The sequence below is a fragment of the Callorhinus ursinus genome, unplaced genomic scaffold (assembly GCF_003265705.2).
Source record: "Callorhinus ursinus isolate GAN/ISIS: 27379988/994484 unplaced genomic scaffold, GSC_fseal_2.0 scaffold11, whole genome shotgun sequence".
NCBI lineage: Eukaryota > Metazoa > Chordata > Mammalia > Carnivora > Otariidae > Callorhinus > Callorhinus ursinus.
This window is the reverse complement of record NW_027397073.1, coordinates 37,124,293-37,137,732: the sequence shown is the minus strand read 5'-3', so window position 1 is coordinate 37,137,732 and position 13,440 is coordinate 37,124,293. Positions and strand designations below refer to the sequence as shown.

The 13,440-nt window shown below is 43.2% G+C and overlaps 1 protein-coding gene across 4 annotated transcripts in view; it reads left to right on the top strand.

The window, feature by feature from the left end:
* MAPRE2 (microtubule associated protein RP/EB family member 2) overlaps positions 1-13,440 on the top strand; it is a 159,409-nt gene that overhangs the window by 56,490 nt on the left and 89,479 nt on the right. Inside the window, exon 1 of one of the 4 annotated variants that reach the window (XM_025886360.2) lies at positions 368-650. The exons of the other annotated variants lie outside the window; for them this stretch is intronic. Coding sequence (XP_025742145.1) covers positions 532-650 — 119 coding nt within the window. The 5' untranslated portion in view covers positions 368-531. Of the gene's footprint in view, positions 1-367; positions 651-13,440 lie in introns of those variants that run through there. 4 annotated transcript variants of the gene reach the window in all.

Sequence of the window (13,440 nt, the reverse complement as noted above, 5' to 3'; positions counted from 1 at the left end):
AGTTTAATTTGAATGCTCTAAGAACTTGGTGTTGAAGGAGTTAAAGGGTCTCCCACACCCCTCTGCCTGAATCGTTCTTTTGTGTACACAGCTGCAGTCGGAGCGCGGGTCGGAAAGGAAATGGTTAGAGGAAGAGCTGGTTTTCAGACTAGGCGAGTCTGTGAGGGGGGCTGGGGGTGGCCTGGGGTTTTACATGCCAGATGTAGGCCTGCCCCGGTGCCTGCCTGGAGCTGCTCGCGTGGTCACGCCTCGGCCCTGTGCGAATTGAGGAGAGGTGATGAGTTAGCGGGTTGCTATGGTGACGGGCCCGGCCACGTGACCCGGTGCTGCTGCCGGCGCTTTGACGTCAGCAGCCGGGAGGGCGGGACGCAAGAGGGCGGGGCGGGAGCCGAGCGGGGAGAAGGGAGCCAGCGAGCAGGCGGCAGGCAGGCACGGTCTGCGCGAGGAGCAGGCGAGCGGGAAGACGAGACGCAGCCACCTTCCTCACCAGCCAGCCCGCCGCGGTTTGTTCCCTTCCTCGGGAGTGCGCCAATGCCTGGTCCGACCCAAACCCTGTCCCCAAATGGCGAGAACAACAACGACATCATCCAGGATAACGGGACCATCATTCCTTTCCGGAAGCACACAGTGCGCGGGGAGCGTTCCTACAGGTAATGGGGCTGGCACCGGGAGCGGCGCCGGGCGGGGGAGCTCGGCGGGGGCGCGCGGAAATCCGGCCCGTTATATAATGGAGCGGACACTGCGCCCGGACCGGGCTGCAGACGTGCGTTCGCCAGGGCGCTTGTGATCATTTGCTGTCTCTTTCCATGTGTCATGTTGGCTATGCATTGAGGCTTCACGAATGCAGATGGAGAGCATTTTGTGAATAGGTTTGCTGCCTGCGAGGGGTCTCCTTCCATCTCCTTCCTTCCACACTGATAAAAATGCAAGCAGTTTTTTTCCCCTCTCCAAAGGGAGACAGGCAGTAGCACTTCCTTTCCTCCTTTCCTTTAGATTTTAAAGGACCCATTGGATAGGCTGTGCCTAAAGGCAGGGAACAGGAGGATGGCGAGAAAAATGTTTGCGCTTGCCCTGGTGTGTGTGCAGGAAAGATGGAATCCTCTAGATTAAGCTGCAGTCTGTGATGTTAAACCGCCAGATTGATGGAGCTTTGTAAGAATTCTGCTCGCTGATTGGTGCAAGGATTGACAGCAGAGGTCACGGTGTCAGACATTCACCAAAATTTTCTCCATAGAACCCATGGTTTATTAGAAAGAGACTGGACTGCAGTGGACCTGAGGAAAACCCGGTGCCGTTATGCATTTTCTTAGGAGTTTATAGCCTCCGCATGGGTGGGGGAGCCCGCCCTTCTTTAAACAGTAGGAAGGTAATTCCTGCTATTTTGCCGAGGTCTGATTTGAGGATGGGACTGATCTTGGTCATTGTATTGTGAGCTTTATGATTAATGAGTCGGTCTCTGTGGTTGGCATCATTTTTACATTAGCATATCTGGCAATATGTTCTAGTAGATAAGCTCATTAAAATTGTTTGCATTGTTTGATAAGGATAACAATGTAATGGAGAATGCAGCTAGAGTCTAATGCAGCTCAAGGCCAGACTTGAAGGGAGACTGATAGCTTCCCTCATATTTCCTCTGAAGTTCTTTTGTACTGGGGTAGTTATTTTTAAATGCTACCTTGATAACCACTAACAATGCTTTTGCTTCGAGGCAGAGCACACATACCTCTAAAGCGCATCCTCTCTCAGCTAGTGAGCAACAGGAAATAACTCTTTTTTTTTTTTTTAATGCCTTCATCTAAATGTTCAGCTGGCATTGTGGGTAGAATATTCAGTGTGTGTAAATATGATATATTTGTAAAACAGGACCCAGAGTACCCCACTTCCTCTCTCTTCGACCAAAGAAACCCTATTTGCTGACTCAAAAAGAAAAATTTATAAGCAACCTTTGCCCTGTCGTCTCTGGCAGTTATATAAATACTTGGAGTTAATTTTGGCTGTGCCCATGAGGTCACCAAAATCTCATGCCTTATGATTCCAACTAATACATTGACATGGCATCCTTACAGAGTCCAAGTGCTTGTTATTCTCTTAATATAAACCAAAATTGGTCCACAACGTCTGGGACTCTTCTTTTGGAGATCCTTGTGATTGGAACACTAGGTCCCTTCTATTCCTTATTCATCCACCTTTCTTTGTGAACATTCCAAAGCCTGAAATAGAATTTAAAAACCAAAACCAAAACCCCGGAATTGTTTTTAAACCTCACTTATTTACACTGTTGGTATAGGTAATAAATTTGAAGCCCTCGTCTCTTCAGTGATTTAACCTCTGCCACATAAGTAGCAGTTGCTTTTAAGACGGAGTTCGAATTTTACCACATAGGCCAAAGGAAGTTGCCTAGTTGGGTTTTATTAGTCATATGAACAAACTTGAAATGGCAGTGGAAAATGACTTGGTAAGGTTAAATGCTACCTTTTGGTGACAAAATATTGCTTTAAAGTAAAAGCTTAGTTACCTTTTCAGTTCGATCTATTTTCATTTCCTAAATTATTTCCAGTTTGTTTTCTGAGGCCCTGAAATTACACGAAAGGAAAAAAACTGAACTTAAATAAAAGAACTGACTGGAGAAATTCTTAAGTCAGTAAGAGCATTATTGCATTTGTATTTTATGTAATAGGATTACTGGACACCATAGTGAGAGGTGTCAGAGGTTAAATGAAGAAGGAATCCTCCAAAGTTGTATTGGTATTATATTATACAAAGGGTGTACACTGAGACAGACGCACCTTATGTTTTCTTTGGTCTACTTTGCTTTCAAAGTGGATGGCCAATGTAGTATAACTACCACTTATTTTTTTGGAGGGGCATTAGGGGAAGGAAAAATGTGAGACGTGTTTCTATCCAGGAAGTGTTCCAGGCTGGAATAGTATTGCCATTTAATTGCTGAGGAAACTTGGAAGGTACCATGAAAGCCCAAATAGATTTAACCAAATAAATTTTGCTTTGGTGGTGGGTCCCTTATAACCCTCAAAAATGACATGTGCTGAAGAGTTCAGTTTGAGTCCCGTGGAGCATCTGGGTCAGCCCAGAGCCCTGGGATGATCAGAGGGAACTCTCTTCCTGATTCCTTTGCTGATTTGCAGGTAGGCTTCCAGCAGGTCCTTTACCTTTGACCTTATTTTCTACAGTTGCTCATGACATGTAAGATTATCTCACTGCAGTCTTACAAAGTCACTGTGAGGTTAACTTCAAACATTTAAAACAAAGACTTTCTTAAAAGATCTACATAGATATAAGAAGAATGCAGTTATTACTGAAAGCGGACTCTTCCAGGAGCTCCAGGCCAAGAGGTAGCGCTGGTGAGGAGAGGACACCTAGGGAACGGCGCGGTTCTGTGTCAGGTGGCTACTCTTCCCAGCAAAGGACCTTCTTGTCATGACATTTGCACTAGATTGTCTATAGATAAGGGTCAAATATGGTTCATGACCCAGATAACTTAACTCCAGGTATCTCTTTGTATAAACTGAGCCCATTTTTATAGCCTGGACCAGGGAGGGTGGTGCACCATTATTGAAACCCACGCACACTTTGATTAGAAAAGCAAGTTACATTTAGGAAATTATCCCTCCAGTAGTAATTTCAGTCAAAAGGAGCCAGTGCAAAAATGGCTCAGCAGAGCCGTGTGGATGTTTCTGCTCTTCATGTCCACTACTGTGTGATTGCCTTCTTGGACCCAGCTTCCTCATTGCATTTATGAACACTAGAACTCCATATATTTTAAGAGCTGCTTAAAAAATAAATGTGTTGTGGGCCATCTGAGGTGATAGTGTTTAATTCACAGAGCGAATGAGTCAGGCTCTGGCTCTCCCTGGAGAGGCTACCCCCTATAGCTCTGTTTCATGCAGATGCTGGTAGGAAATGAGATTTATTAACTGGCCCTCTGCCCACTGCATCTTTGTTTGCATACTCCAGTCTTTTAAGAATGAATGTATAAGTCCAGGGGACTATTTCCGCATGGGTGTTTGAACATGCAACTACAGTAGCATATGTTTCTGAATACTAAAAACAAACAAACAAAACAAAACCCCAAACCAACTTGGCCCCAGGAAAAGGACTGTAAAGAAAGGCAAAACTAAAACTTAAGCCTAAGACATTGGCTCTCCCACCCAACTTGGCCGGTTTTGAAAAAAGAACTCTTAAGAAAAACAAATATTGTGTGTGTATAAAAGACAGTTGTGAAAGCATGTTCCATTTAACAGAGGCTGTTGTAAGGTGGCTCACTTTGACCAGAATGTAGATTTCAGATCCTTGCCCCCCAGGTCAGCAGCTGCAGACAGCGGGAGTCTAGCTTCACTTGTCTGTTACGTACATATTAGCATTATCTAGGTTTGCTGCTGTCATAGGAAGTTTCCAGAAATAATGATTTCTGTCCTTAATATTTCTCTTTGTATTTGTAAAAATCAAAGGTTTACCTGATGCTTATTAGGTGTCTAATTTTTAACTTCTGAGGGTCCTTTGTCAGAAGTTCTGTTAAGGGGTTGGTCTTCTGGGCACATGTGCTAAGATGCTCACCCCTACTCAGCAGTGATTGTCACTGATTGTGTCTTTACAGTGGGTTATCTTAGCAGAACAGTGGCTTGAGATGGTCCTCTGAATTTAGGAGGCTGATTTGCATATGCCCAATCGTTTCTGTATTGATAGGGACTCCTTGAAGCTTGCAGTGAGTAATTCCGTAGATTAATGGAGGGGGAAATATTGGGGCTAATCTAAAATATTCCATTTGGTTTAGAGAATTTGACACATTTTTGAAAGCATACTCTAGCCAAGGTCTGTTCTAGATGCCCCATGAGGACCTTGAGTTCCAGCGAGGTCAGATGTATAAGCAACTCCTTTTATAACGATTTACCTTGTTGTATTTGGCTTGGTCTACTAGCAAAAGTGGTTTGCATTTCCTCAGTCCACAGTGGCTCAAAGAAGAAAAAGGTGCCCTCAAAGCCAGTATGCTATAGGAAGCTAAATAATGTGGAAGACCAAAAATTTTGGTGAAAAGAGTATAGGCTTTAGAATCACAATTTTCACTGGCCTGGTAAGATGCATGTTGGGCAGCAGTGGAAAATAAAGCAGGGACATTGAAAGGCAGGCAGGGTGGTCAGAACTTGAAAATTGAAGGCCATTGAAAGCTCATTAATTGAAAAACAGCATAATGAAAACAGAAATGTATTGCTGGAATTTATCTCCTGTTTCAAAATGGGAATTGATAGGAAAATGAGAGTCCTCCAGTGCCCCACCCTAGAAGGCCAGAATTAGTAGAGAATACTTGATTTGCCGTGAGAGAATTCTCCAGCCTGACCATAGAGATCTAGGTATATGTTCCTGGCTTGAGTCTTCTCTCCCTGAGTGGAAGCAATCAATGCCGCTTCACCCCATAACAGGACTGGCTCTTAGGTCAGCCGGTGGCTTTTGTATTTATTTGCAGGAGCCCACTTCATAGTTAGCTACAGAACTTCAGGAGGTGGCTAGTGAATAGAGCTTACAATCTCCCAATCCTTCCAAACTCAGAAGCAGGGTGTATGATTCTTCATTGTGAAGGATCCTTCTGAGTCATTTAATGCCTAAAATGTACAGACGTAACTCTGACGAAGCTTCCTGGAGCGCTCCATATGGCTGTGGTGCCAATTCTTTATGCAGCAAGAAGGTGATCCCCTCGATGGCAGGTTCTGGAGAAGACTGAGCGTTGAATCTGGATTGAGTAGATTTGTTTACTTTGAAATTTTGTCCATTTCACTTCAGAGGAAAAATTGGCTTGTTCCTCTCCTTTGAAAACTACCTTTTTTCATAATGAAATCTTAGAATATAGTTAGTTAGTTAGTTAGTTAGGAGAGTTTCATTCTTCCTGACTTTAGGCTGTTGTTCAGCTATCAGCCTCTGTGATACTAAATTGGCTGTGTCCTGCTGCTCTAGTATCTCACGCACTATTCCAGTAGCCCTTCTATGATACTCCACACACATCCCTGTTAGTATCCTGTGAACACTTGTTTGTTTTTTTTAAGATTTTATTTATTTATTTGACAGAAAAAAAGCAGAGGAAGAGGGAGAAGCAGACTCCCCACTGAGCGGGGAGCCTGATGGGGGGCTCGATCCCCGGATCCCAGGATCATGACCTGAGCCGAAGGCAGATGCTTAACGACTGAGCCACCCAGGGGCCCTGAACCTTGTTTCTTAGTTCATTTTAAAATTCTGATTTTAAAATTTATCTCAGTATTTGGGCCCCTTGGACTTTATATTTTGTTGAGAGAATTCTTTCAAACTGGAAACCTATAATTCACATAGGCAAAAACTGAAATTACACGTCTTTTTACCCTGTGGCATAATCAAAGAAATTTCTCCTAAATATGTTTTTGTGAAAAAGCAGCCCCAAAGGTGATCGTTTATTTTAATGAGAATAAATAGTGGGGTAAAGGTTAAACAGAGTTTTATAGGCCACCAAGAAATAATTTCTTAGTAGGTTACTAAAAAAAAAATACTTGCACATTTTCAGTGTCAGATCTCCCCTGGCTAATTAGAATTTTGCTCACTTGAACCAGGACAAACTTTCTTCTTCAGGCATGATTTTTTTGTTTCTAAAAGAGCAGAAGATGGTGATGTATACATAGGATAGTGAAGTTGATGGTTCCTGTTAGTGATGCTGTCCTTTGTGAAGTTTATCCAGTAAAAAAAATACAGCTAGAGCTCAGTCTTTGTTATTTCCAGACCTGACTTGGTTCAGGAGGGAAAGTATGTCAGAAGAATTAGATTTTGGCTATAACTTGGAACAGAAGAGGAAAAGGGCAAGAGATTTGGGAGAGAGAAGTAGGAGTTAAAAATACACAGTGTGTGTTGATAGAAATCTATAAAATTTGTGATCTGTTGTAGAGAATTGGTTCTGGAGTTTATGTCCAGTGTTTGTTGTTGCATAAGCCCGGAATTCTCTTCCAGTGCTCTTCCTTAGATTTCTGTGGTCCCTTTTTTTTTTTTTCCTTAAAAGTGCTATTTGTTTTTGTTTTGCTTTGCTTTAAAGACATTAATTTTTTATTTAGTGTCAGCCTATCCTGGAAAAATACTGAGAGGTAACTTGTCAAAATTGCCAGAGGCGTGAACATGTCAGAGAGGTTTTCTCAGGGTCACAGTTTTACTTTGATTATAAATACTGGTATCCCTTTATTTAAGAGCCCCCACTCCCTTGATTCCTTGCAGGGTTTGCATTTGGTGGTCAACAGATCAGGAGAAAGGGAAGCTACTAAAGTGGGCTCCACCCCCCACCACATCTATTTCCTTTTTGTTGTTTTGAAATACCAAAACATGTTTTCAAGTTGTTGCTTTTTAAATTTCCCACTTCTGGATTTTACACAATAATGGAGATTTAAGCCCAAATTCCCACAGTCACTTAAGATTTCTATCAGCAACCTTACTGAGTTCCTTCTATATGCCAGGCCCCATTGCTGGGCCCCCAGAGTGCAGAGATAAATAATGTGCAGCCCCTCCTGGAAAAGCCCCTGGGGTATTGGGGACAGTACTCGGTGGGAGGCATCTGAGAAGGGGGAGACCCACACCTGACCCCGATAAAGTAATTTTGTGATCATTGTCCTAATTGTCAGCAGGGGTGCAGTTATTAGTCCTGTAATTTTCAGAAGCTTTCAGAAATGGAGCATGTACATGAAAACAACCTGTGTGTCCTCTGAATGTAAGTTTTCATGCAGCCACGAGGCACACGTCTGAGCATTGCTGAGTGGCCTGCATGGTCAAGTTCCTTGGCCCTGACAGGAAGGCCACTTGAGAAGAGTAAAAGGCTTATTATCTCTTACAATCCCCAGACTTCTACGATAGTTGCATTGACAATCACTAGGTTAAAAATAGTACAGTACGCTATTATGCAAAAAGGAAAATGAGAATATATATTCCCATTTACTTGATGTGCACAGAGAAACTATGGATGTAAACTAGTAATGGTGGGAACTAGACAGATAAGTCCATGTGTACCTTTTTGTTTGTTTTTTTTTAAACTGGCATTATGTAAATGGATTGCCTCATCAGTGGTGGTTTAACACTTTAATAGCATGAATTTAAAAAGTTAAATGAGTTTTAAGTTTAGCCACGAGGCTTACATGCTCAGGTACGTTGGGAAGCATCTTCACGTACCCACGGACTTACTGAAGTCACGTGGGTGATGCTAAAGATTGCCCTAATGCAGGTACCACTCTTAGAGTAAAACAGCATCACGGGTCACAAATGAAATGTGCCCCTCCAGCATCTGCCCCAAGAGATTGCACACGCAGGAAGCCATAGTCCGGATTTTATTTTCCCCTGGGTGCACTGGAACTGTCACCTGTGTTGATCTGTGATGTGTCCAGCCTGCTTAGTATGCTCCGTGAATATTGCACTACCTGCAAAATAATCCTCTGTGCGATTTCCTTCTCGATACCCTCTTTGAATTTTTGTTTCCTTCTCCTCGTTGGAGCACCTGCCCTGCACATCAGGTGCTGTGCAGGCCCTAAAGCTGGAAGTTAAAGGTCCGGGCCATTTTTGTATCCCCTCTGCTGTGGTTCTCTGGCCTCCCCGGCTCTTAGTCCAGCCTCCCACCTTCTGGAAGTTATTGAGCAATATCTGGTCTTCATGTGACCCCTGCCATAGTGCCACACAAGCAGGAAACAGCCATCTGCATTCAAGTCCCTCCCTGCTCCAGCCCCCTCAGCCACCAGTCTGGGTGAAGGCTGAGTGAATCCCCATGGAGACTGGCCAATTAAGAATAAACAAAAGGGGAGCTCTGAATGCATTATCCCAGCTATAGGGACCTGCCTACCATCAATAACCGTGAAATAGAAAGCTTGTGCAGCTTGTGGGCTGAATGTCTTGCTAGCAAAGGAGGATACGGAAGAGGGGGTGCTTGGTGGGTGCAGCGGGGAGGGGTGCAAACCAGGCGCAGGGTGAGGGCTTCCCAGGTGGGTGTGCCAACCTCCCTGTCATCCCTCCTTGCTCCTTCTTGTCCCATGTCTGGGAACAAAGTAAATCGGCCCCTTTAACACTAGGTCCTCCAGGGGAAAGGAGAAAGAGATGAGAGCCATCAGGCAGGGGGCTGATGGCAGAGGGAATGGGGACCTGTAAGTCTTCACAAAATCCCCTAGTAGTGGGGCTAGCAAAATGCACAGTTAGTTGAAAAGCAGGTTTGGTGTTTGAAAAGCCAGATCTTCTCTCTGTAGGATTTCTGACAGGCAGGTAGCATCGTTGTAACACTGACTGAAAGGTGTCAGCGTGAATAACAACGAACCTATTCCGGCCTGTGTGGTGAGTGTGTCACTGCTACCTCAACTCCAGCTCAGAACGTGAACGGGACTGAGAAGGTGGCCTGCACCATCCGGCACCTCCGTTCCTACCCCACATTAAGACCAGTGGGGGATCTGCTTGGAGAAGCAGGGAGGTATAGCAGGCCAAAGCTTGGCTCTGGCGAGAGACGGACTCGCCATGCCCACTCCACCCCTTCTTACTATCTGATCTAGGGCAAATTTTTTAGCCTCTTAAGCCTCATTTTCCTTTTGTGCAAATGGAAATAATAATAGCACCAACTTGGGGTGCCTGGGTGGCTCAGTCGGTTAAGCGTCTGTCGCCTGCCTTTGGCTCAGGTCATGATCTCAGGGTCCTGCTCGTGTGTGCGTGCACGCTCGCTCGCTCTCTCAAAATCTTAAAAAAAAAAAAAAAGCACCAACCTCAGAGTTCTTAATGAGGATTTAAATGAATGGTGGAATATAAAGCATACCAAGTGGTGATTGGTGCAAAGTAAAGGCCTTTTATCACGCCAGCTAGTATTTGGAGTTCCAGTCTACTCTGTCACCTTTTGTCTGTAATCCTCTATGATCTTTGTAGCCTCGGTCCCTGGCACAATACCTGGCATGCAACGGATGTTAGTTAAAAGTCCAAATGGAGGGGCGCCTGGGTGGCTCAGTCGGTTAAGTGTTTGCCTTGGGCTCAGGTCATGATCCCAGGGTCCTGGGATCGAGCCCCGCATCAGGCTCCCTGCTCAGTGGGGAGCCTGCTTCTCCCTCTCCCACTCCCCTGCTTGTGTTCCCTCTCTCGCTGTGTCTCTCCCTGTAAAATAAATAAATAAAATCTTTAAAAAAAAAAAAAGTCCGAATGGAATCTGGAAAAAACTTCAGACAGATTATACTATAGCCTTTCCCCCTTTATCAGCTTGATGAAGAACTAGCTTACATAGAGTCAGCTGCATCCATTTGGAGTGTATGAAGCACTGAGGTTTGGCAGTGTATGTGCCCTTGAAGCCATCACTCCCAGAAGAGGCCCGGGACTCTTTGTCCACAGCCCCAGGCAACCACTGCTTTACTTCGTCACACATGGTGGTAATTGCTTACATACATGGTCATCATACAGCAGGTCACATTGGGTACAAATAGAACCATCCAGACGGTACTCTTCTGGGTCTGACTTCTTTTACTCAGCTATCATTTTGAGATTCATCCAGACTGGGTTTATCAGCAGTTCATCACTCTTTGTTGCTAAGTAGTCAGCCATTGTATGGCTACACCATATTTTGTGTATCATTCACCAGTTGAACATTTGGGTTGTTTCCAGTTCTTAGCAATTATAAATAAAACTTCTGTAAATTTTCACATACTAGTCTTTGTGGGAATACATGTTTTCATTTCTCTGGGGTAAATACCTGGAAGGGGAATGATGGAGTCCTAGAGTCATACTTAAGAAATTACAAATGTCCAGAGCGGTTGTGCCACTTCACGTTCCTGCAAGCTGTATGTGAGAGTTGCTTCACATTCTTGGCAACACTTGGTGTTGTCAGTGTTCTAAATTTTGGCCATCCTTACAGATGTATAGAAGTATCACATTGAGATTTTAATTCATATTTTCCTGGTGATGAATGATGTTAAGTAAGTTAGGTGCTTATTGGCCTTTTATGTATCTTGAGTGAAGTGTCTGCAATCAGTTGCCTGTTTTTTAAAATTAGATGTTTTATCCTGTTATTAAGAGGACTATAAAAAAATTCTGGATACAGTCTTGTCTTAGATTTTAATGGATATGGATCTTGTGTTCTTCTTAATCTCCATATAAACACTTCAAGAAAAAGAATTGATCTACCTGGTCTTTGTCTACAGAGTGCCTTTTCTAGCAGTTAGGTTCAGCTCCCCGTAAGTACATATTCAATGATTCTGTTAAAATGGATTGTTAAAAAGTAAAATAACAGGATCATTCTTCCAGTTGAGGGGAAAAAACAACTATACGCGCTTTAAAAGTTGCATATGAATGAGTTAATTTAAGAGCTAGGTTTTCTTTGGCATCTTGATAGCTAGGGGACACTTTTTTAATTCTGTGGAGGAGAACCCAATAATTACATAGATACTTTTTTCTTTGTATAGCATGTCCCCTTAACGCTGGATCAAATTTTTCATTCCTGTGTTTGAGGAAAACATGTGTAGAAATGTTTTCTTCTTTAAAGGTAGCAAGGAACAATACTTAAAAATTTTTGCCCAGGGTAGTTAAAGTGTGTGTGTGTGTGTGTGTGTGTGTGTGTGTGTGTGAGAGAGAGAGAGAGAGAGAGAGAGTGAGTGAGTTTCAGAGGCAACCACCCCCCAGCTCTTCCTCGATGCATTCTCATTCTAATTTGGCAGTTTTGTGTTGCCAGTTTGACTCCTAACTTCTGGAAACCCCTAAGGAATAATTGCCTTAAGTAGAACTGAGAAACTGGGAAGCTAATGCCTAGTAAGGTCTTAGGTTTACCTGAAAGGATCAACTGAGGGACCTTGTGATTCTTGAGAGAGCGGGGATGCTTAGCTTCCAGAATCTTGGCAGCCGAAAGCCAAACTTCTTAACCATGTATGTTTCAAAATCCAAAGATACTCTAAAATATTATAAGGTCATTTATGATTTCACAAATGCCCTAGGTCTACTAGTCGATTTTGTGAGTTTAACTTATTTCATTTGTCATTTATTCATCTTATTGCAAAATCTTCAGGCCAAATTCCAGATGAGTTGCTGCTTCCATAATGGCAGTAATGTCTTGCGGTCTAGGTTACAGATGATTATTTTCTGTGTTCTGTTTGGGACTGAGGGCGTCACAGCCACTCAGATATCACTTGTGAGTTGAGTGTGTTCTTTTTGCTTTAATTGAGGTTGTTCCATGAAAGGAAGCCAAATACCATTAGACAGGACATCCTGTGATTCCCTTAGTTTACGATGGCCAAGGACAAGACTTTTTTTTTTTTTTTAATATAAGATGACTTCTTGTTTCCTTTCCTATTAAAATGGGAGCCCAGAACCAATGATGTCCAGTTGGCTGTAAGAAGTCTAAAAACAACCTCCACCAAAAATCACTTGAAGAGTTCTAGAACGTGAAAAAATGTCCATGTCTTTTTATGTGAGCCAACAATGATTTGGTCATTATTAGCATTTAAGTGCTAATAGAAGTGCTAACAGTACTGGTGTTCTGTTGTCTTGAAATAATAATTAACTGAAAAAGAGGAAATGACCACACCAGCAGTTCTTGGAATTAAACATGCTACATAAAAATTGTGGAATCAGGTACATTGTGGTACACCTATTTCCACAATAAAACATAGTGTAAATATTACACATGAAAAGATAGAAAAACGTTCACAGGGGCACCTGGGTGGCTCAGTCGCTTAAGCACCTGCCTTCAGCGCAGGTCATGATCCCAGGGTCCTGGGGTCGAGCCCCACGTCGGGCTCCCTGCTCAGCAGGGAATCTGCTTCTCCCCTCCCTCTCTCTCACTCTCAAGTAAATAAATAAAATCTTTAAAAAAAGAAAAAAATGTTCACAATATGTTAAGAGAAACAAGCTGACTAGTACCAAAGTATATATGTATTGTAGTGGTTTTCCAAGGCTGCTAAAATACTATTACCAGAAACTAGGCAGCTTGAAATTTATTCCCTCAAAGTTGAGAAGACTAGAAGTCCTAAATGAAGGTGTTGGAAGGGCTGTGCTCCTCTCAAGACTCTGGCGGGGATTCCTTCTTTGCCTCTTCCTGTCTAGTGTCCCTGTGTATTCCCTGTAGCTACCTCACTCCAATCCCTGCCTCTGTTACCACATGACCTCCTTCCCAGTGTGTCTGTGTGTCTCTGTTTCCACGGGCCCTTCTTAGAAGGACACTAACCATTGGATTTAGGGCCCTAATCCAGTATAACCTCTAACTAATTACATGTTTCCCAATAAGATCATACACTAAGGTTTCAAGGGGACATGAATTCTGGGGCAGGGGGGGATCACTATGCAACCTATTACATGTATGTACGTGTGTATATGTATGTGTGTATACATATATGCCCATTTTTATGTGTGTAGAAAATTCATGTACCTACTCCACATACTCCTTTATAAAAGGTCTTTAATTTTATTTTTCTACTTTTTCTATGTGAAAAATGCTGA